The sequence below is a fragment of the Penaeus japonicus genome, unplaced genomic scaffold (genome assembly GCF_977035675.1).
Source record: "Penaeus japonicus unplaced genomic scaffold, GWHDUDI00000001_assembly GWHDUDI00000033, whole genome shotgun sequence".
NCBI lineage: Eukaryota > Metazoa > Arthropoda > Malacostraca > Decapoda > Penaeidae > Penaeus > Penaeus japonicus.
The window spans coordinates 3,639,418-3,646,917 of record NW_028234435.1 but is presented as its reverse complement, the minus strand read 5'-3'; the positions used below and the strand labels follow the sequence as shown (position 1 = coordinate 3,646,917).

General features: G+C 32.7%; 1 protein-coding gene across 13 annotated transcripts in view; it reads right to left on the bottom strand.

Annotated features, from left to right (window-relative positions):
- Positions 1-3,122: 3,122 nt before the first annotated feature.
- vir (VIR_N domain-containing protein) overlaps positions 3,123-7,500 on the bottom strand; it is a 19,806-nt gene continuing 15,428 nt past the window's right edge. For 4 of the 13 annotated variants that reach the window (XM_043014723.2, XM_043014724.2, XM_043014729.2 and 1 more), the window contains 5 exons: positions 7,412-7,500; positions 6,621-6,807; positions 6,308-6,501; positions 4,560-4,662; positions 3,123-4,050 (listed from right to left, as the gene is read on the bottom strand). The exon at positions 7,412-7,500 is cut by the window's right edge and continues 60 nt beyond it. In XM_043014723.2, coding sequence (XP_042870657.2) covers positions 3,800-4,050; positions 4,560-4,662; positions 6,308-6,501; positions 6,621-6,807; positions 7,412-7,500 — 824 coding nt within the window. In that variant the 3' untranslated portion in view covers positions 3,123-3,799. The remainder of the gene's footprint in view (positions 4,051-4,559; positions 4,663-6,307; positions 6,502-6,620; positions 6,808-7,411) is intronic. The other 9 variants (XM_043014726.2, XM_086556739.1, XM_086556744.1 and 6 more) reach the window with 3 other exon arrangements.

The window sequence follows — 7,500 nt, the reverse complement described above, 5'->3', positions numbered from 1 at the left end:
ATTATGTAAATGCCTCGTTTTGAGTCTGCTTTTGATAACTGCAGTTTTCCAGTTTACAAGCAGTTGCCCTCCCTTTGCCACCCAAGGACCCTCGCTTATTTGTGTGGAAAAAAGTCGATAGGGCTGCATTTCGACTGTAAACTAAAATTCGTCCACCTAATTATAAACTTTGTATGTGATAGAGTGAACTGTGAAGGATTGACTGAATTTTTTTTATCTCTCATGGTACCATTGTGACAGTTTGGAGAAGTAGCAGTTACATTTTAGATATGGGGAAGCTACTGCTGTTTCACGAATTTCAAATTCGACAAGGTCCTTAGAGATCCATGGATTTTACCACCTTTTCTAGGGTGGTTGGAAGATTTTTTTTAAGGCACAAAAACGTCATTGTACATTTTAAGTTAACAATTGGTGCAAACTTTTTAATAAATGTGGTTTAGTTTTGGTATAGGTTGTCAATAAATTTGATAGACAATGAATGATATACTAATTTTCCTGAAAGCCACCTGAAATAGACCTTTTTGTGCATTTTTCGACAAAGCCCTTTCTGAGCGACTCATTGCAAGAAAGTTACGAAATTATCAGAAGAAACAACAAAACCACCAGAGGGATATTGAATACCACTTGAATACAGGAGAAGATCACTTCCCAGGATTTCATTATACAGCTGTGGAAGATACAATCTGTTTTACTTCTCCTGGAAAAATGTGTCATACAGTATTCTGAACGTAGAAACATTGCAGCAGGAGGATGATATTCTCTGTGACTGGATTCAGAACATATGTATTTTCTACATTTTTACACCAGGGAAACCCATGAATACTATGAGAACAAATAAAGTAGAGATGTTCAGTCTCCAACAAATAAACATGCATTCCCATGTAGTTTCCCCTAAATGCTTATCATTAATGTATTACAATTATTTTGTTACAGAATGGGTATACTTTTCTAATATTTGAGTTTGGGTTTACATATATCCTGATTGAAAGTCAGATCTGTTTGTAAAATAGTGATAAAGAATGAGGCAGCCACAAATAGAAAATACTCATGGCATTTTAGTCATCTGATTATTTTTTGAGCAAAGCAAAAAACAAAATGGATGTATTATGAACCATTACATTTTATGCTTCGTCTGAAGAGGAATCGAGTTTAATTTGAAATGTCATGTTTTATTATCTTTTCCACATTTTTGGTGTGTTTCATCTTATCAATGCATACACACTACAGTATTTATCTTTCATTAATTAATATTAATCCTACTACAGGAATAAGACAAAGAAAGAAAAAAAATTGGAGAGGAAGGAATAAAGATACAGGGAGAGAAGGGAGATTGATTGTCACAGAAAAAAAAAATGCCAGAAAAAATACAAAAATGTTTAGTCCAGTTCCTGACTAGGAGTTAACAATAAGCCAGATACACTTAAATGATTCATCAAAGAAAATTAGTGAGATGGTAAATGCATTCTCTTTGTAATAATTGTGGTAGATAAATCAAAATTAGATATTTTAGTACTGGTAGAGATCAATTCAGGTCAAGTTCTGTTACCTTTGGTTGATCAATTTTTATGGTTGTAGCTGAGACTGGATCTTAGAATGGTATTTGGCAGATTCAACTTGGGAAAGGAGCATGAAGTTTTCCCTCTATATCTTTAATGAATATGTACTTCCATTTTCTACATTAATATTTCATCTCATAAGAAAATTTGACTTCTGAGGACTTGGGATAATACTGCTGTCTATACTTTTATGAACATATGAAGTTGATTTGAATTTTCTTGCTTTGAAAATGGATGTGCCTGGTTTAAAGAATTGGCCAAAAGGGGGCACCATACCAAAAGTATTTAATAACAACTGACTGGTCTTAAGTTGCCTCTGAAGTTATATTTTGTGGGAAATAGATATCTTCATGTTAAACAAGTTGTATGGATATCTTTCAGATGGCATTGCTTTAACCTAAAGTCTAGATACATTGTTTAAAGTCTGCTATCTACATCAATGACAGATCTCATTGGTAGTTCCTGTTCCTTGGGACATTCATTCTTCCAACATAAATTTAATTAAGCCTTTAGAAACCAGGGATTATTTGTTAAAGGATTTTTTTTTTCCTGTTTAGTTATAATGGAGTGAAGGAAAAAAAAAAAAATCTATATATACATACATTCATACATATATATACATATTTTACATTATATATATATATATATATATATATATATATATATATATATATATATAAAAATTAGTATAATATATATATATATATATATATATATATATATATATATATATATATATATATATATATATATATATATAAATTAGTATAATATATATATATATATATATATATATATATATATAAATTAGTATAATATATATATATATATATATATATATATATATAAATTAGTATAATATATATATATATATATATATATATATATTATATATATATATATATATATATATATATAAAATATATATATATATATATATAAATTAGTATATATATATTATATATATATACATATACATATTTATATATATATATATATATATATATATAGATATATATATAATTAGTATATATATATATATATATATATATATATTATATATATATATATATATATATATATATATATATATATATATATATATATATATATATATATATATTATATATATATATATATATATACATGCATATATAAAATCTCAGATCCTATTCGTATGACAGGAGAAAATGATTTTCACTTTATATTTTTAGTATTAGTATCCACTGTTATTTTTGGCATTCACGTTGGGACTAATATTTTTGTAATGCTGCTCCCGTTGGCTAGATAACAAGCACTAGCAGGCTTTTCACCCCCCTCCCCCCACTTCAACAGGTTGATAATCAAAGGTTTTTGTATTTGTTTACATTAGTTCCACGAGTAAAAGTGTGTCAATACAAATGGAACTCCTATGATTATGTACATGTGTAATGATGTAAAACATGTTTTGATTGAGAGATCATGTGCCAGGATGTCACGCCAAGGGAAGGAAATATTACCATGAAATGATATGTTGTCACCCCATACGAATGGGTTAAGAAAGGGTAATATTACAAAAGTTGCAAAAACTCTGATTCATTTATTTAATAATATTTTGCACGTAATTGTAGAAAAACAGAAAATATTAGTATAAGAAATTGCTATGGAAATTTTTATTTAAAAATGACACTCTACTTTGTATGTGCATGCATTCACACATACATACATATATAAATATAAACACACATACATTGATTTTGTGTATGTGCGTGTGTGCCAATGTGTATGTAAGCATATGTAATGTATGTGTGCGTGTATGTGTGTGTGTGTAAGAACATATGGACATGTGCTTGTGTCAACAGACTTTTATATACACCATCATACATATAAATAAATGAAATTTACACAATACACTTTGGTAAAAAAAATAATAATAAATTTCATTTGTCACAGAAATGACAGTCAAAGATCTGTCAAATTCAAATAAATGCAAAAACAAGAGTGCTTTTTATATTATCTGTAAAGGTATATGAATGTGAAGCACTCAACCACCTGAGGAAGTTTAAATTCAAATATTAAAAATTTACTTCCAAAAATAATACATCTTGTAACTCACTACTCCATTTCTCTGTGTGTAATTCACAAATTGAATAAAAAAGATACTAAATAATAACCAATATTCTCTATTCTACTACTCATTATAAGCACATCCTCAACTAGGTACTATTTACAGAGTATAATAATAAAATAATGCGACAGCGCTCTCACCTAAAGCTACCCCTAATGTGTCTCCCCCCATTCATGTCCCTTCTTCCACCGCGTTCTACAAACTTCGGGGGAAACCTCTCCTTTGGACCACTGCTCACCCCATTTCCTCTAATGTATAGTCCTCTACCCCGTATAAACCGCATTGGTCCTGGATTCATGGAGACCCCACGGTAACCCCTAGGAGAGCTATCACCTCGGAAGACCCACGACATTCCACGGCCTCTTGGGTTCATCCCGCGTACGACACCTAAGACAAAGAGAGATGCATTAGTCATAAGTTTATTTTTCAGTCATTACTAATTAGGTCAATAATAAATGACAAAAATTATGAAGGAAAAATATATTCATATAAGAACCCCTCTTTCAAAATGAAAATTATCACACATCAAATATTTATAGGAAAACAGCAATTTTTATCAAGCTTTAAAATATATGAAATTCTAATCATATCATATGATGCATATTGCAAGAAATCAGTAATAGATTACTTCAAGGAGGCTGTAAAGATAATGTTAAACAGTATATCAAGAAATACTTCCAACTCATTAGTAGCTTTTAGCATTACAAAGAGGCATATTAAGCTGAATGCTGTGTTTGAAATCATTCCACTCAAAATTATAAAACAAAGAACAGACTAACACATTACATATCCTACTAGCAAGTTCTAAAAGCTTGAGTTAGTTTGGTTAGTTTTCCCTTCACCAAAACAATTCCTGAAGACTCTATGCAGCTATGCAAAAGACAAGCTCAACTAACCCCTACCGCAATCTGGCCTGAATGGCGGCCGATGGAAGAATCTTGCACCTCTGCTCTCACCACGCCCTCGGCTGCCACGGCCTCGCATGGAGTCCAGTAGGAACTGTAACCAAATTGCTCTGATTTATCACAAGTTTGAAAATAAGACTTCAGCAAAGGCAGAAAGGTAGAGGAAGGCACCACTACTTTATACACAAAGATGAAACTTCTCTTCTTTTCATGTACTAAATGTTATACAAGAAGTATTCATTTATTCATTTTTATATAAATCAATGAAATGAATTTATTTGCACCTAATGCAAATTGCATACACTGAATTTTTTTTTTTTTTCATTCCCATTATATAAAAGAGAATGATCTTAAAAGGCTTCCAGTTCCAACTATCTGTTGAATCTTGCTTTCATTCTCTATCTACCAGGGGAGAGGAACATTTGAAATTTGAAATACAGTACTAGCAGAGTTATCCCTGTTTTTGTTGGTTAGCCGTGTAACACGGCTAAATGCCCGATAATGGGGCGATGCACCAGTGTGACGTTCCCGATGCAATATTGCATAGGCCCGGCATAGGGGGTTTCCACTTATCGCTGGGCCCGTCGGGATAGGGTTAAGATATTGTACACTTAACATTACATAAATAAAAAAAATGGAAATGATATACAAAAAAATTGACAGAAAAGAGAACTTTACTTATGTCATTGCCCATTCAATGCAATATGCTGCATCTCCATAACAGCATATCACCTTACACAAAAAATCATACAGCTTTTTAGACCCCCACACTGACAAACTACAAGTAAGAGGATGAGCTCCTAAAAGTATCTTACAAACATGTTTAATCTAACTTAATTAGAAAGAATTTAACCCATTCACGACGGAATGTATTTTCACCTACTCCCTACTCTGGGAAGATAACAAGCGTGCAATGCTTCATACCAGGGTGAACCTCTCAGAGGATTTTTCATCCACCCTATTTTTATGGTTTGCATGATTGTCCCTAAGATGTAAAGGCATGTAAAAATATTGCCATGTTCAGGGGAGGTATTATAGTAAAAAAAAAAAAGACAAAGAAAGTAGAAAACATGTTAAAGCAATGCTTTTCTAGTGTTATTTTATTAACTTTGCCCATATTCTTCACTTCTATGTGATAATACCAATGGAAAGTGGAAGCATTCTTTTAGTAGGGTATCAAAAAAGATGTTTTATACTTTAAAAAAAAATCCAAAGCAAGAAGAAAAACAATATAAACAATTATACATGTACATATGAGAATGTACATATACCTCATGACATGTCATCATGGGTAATCAACAAATTGGAAATAGTATTACAGCCTTTTTTTTTTCTTGGACACTTGATTTTATAATAGTTTTTAGACTCGGTTCAAATGAATCAACCAATCAGAAGCATTAATTACCATGGCATCATCAATATTCCGTAGCTTTCTGTGACATCATCTTTTTTACATTATATCACATTTTAGGACATTCAAACACCTAAACTTAGTAACAGAGACTTTGAAATTATGAAAAAAAAATTATATTTAAGAACAATCTAGCGTTCTATTGCTGACATTCCATCACGTCACGATTGCCCTGCCCAGAAAATACTTCAGGACGTCACCAGGAACAGGGTATATTTTGCAATCACATGATAGGATGTCAGCCGGCGCGAATGGGTTAAAGGAGATTATTACACATAGAACACGTAAAACAATCTAAAATATTCAACAAAGAGAGAGAAAACCTTACGTGTACCTTGCCCCGACCAAAGGATATCTTATTATATCCAGTGGGTCCTGTGGGCTGATGTCCAGTGCTTTCAAGTGCTACAAAGTCGTCCACATGGAGAGATGGGGGACGGGAGGTGTTTGGTGGACGTGAGCGGAAGGGATCACTTCTCATGTTTATCCCTCGGGTGAAGGAACGTCCTCTCATGGGAGCGACTAGGTGGGGTAAACGCACACACAGTTTGAAGGATTAGAATCTTTTAAAATGGAAACTGAATGATAAAGACACTGCAAAAATACATTTGTGAGTAAGTTGATCATGTATTTAAACTCACCGAATGGTCTGCCTCTCTTGTCAGGGCGTATGGCAGCTGCACTGGGTTTGTATCTTGGAGGGGCTTTGCATAATTTTTGTGGAGTCAGTGTCTGGGATCCCTGTCCTTTAACCAGCTTGTGAAGGGCTCCTAATAAGTCATATTCCCCAGCATATTGCCTGCAGGTCTCCAGGAGGTTGGTAGGGATCTGTAAAAATGATTGAGGAGATGAAAGGCCAGGCATCAATTATCATGGCAGATACAATGCCATGTTAAATCATTGATGCTTTGAGTAGTGGGCCAAGCTGACCTTACTTGATGATGATAATAATAAAAATAATAACACAAATGGAGATAATAATTGTAAAAGAAATGTTTAAAATCCTATAAATTTCAATGGAGTTACCAGATGAAGTCAGGTATGCCTACCGACTAATTAACTAAGTGATTGTAGAACCTTTCATTGAAAAAAGCAGTAAACCATGTATGTGCCAGACATTAATGGGTTAACAGTAAACTGATAGACTATATGAAGAGTGAGAAAAATGATGGAGAGGACAGGCAAGAGGAGAGAAGTGAAAAAGGAAAGAGATATTAAAAAAAGAATGAAATCATAAATGACAAGCAGTGGACTGCACATTATCCAATAACTGTAGTAACATGATAAACAGGGAGTTAACACAATGGCACTTTGTTAAATTCACATGACATACAAAAATAAGAAAGGAGAGCATGTGACTGCTATTTCCATACATAAATAAAATTTCTCTCTGTAGTTTGAAAATGGAAATGAAACATCAACATGGACAAACCATTTCTGAATCCTCAGCATCCTCATAGCCTGGAGGCATTAGCCAGAATGAAGGAATTTCATCTTCAGCCACAGGAATAGTCCATACTA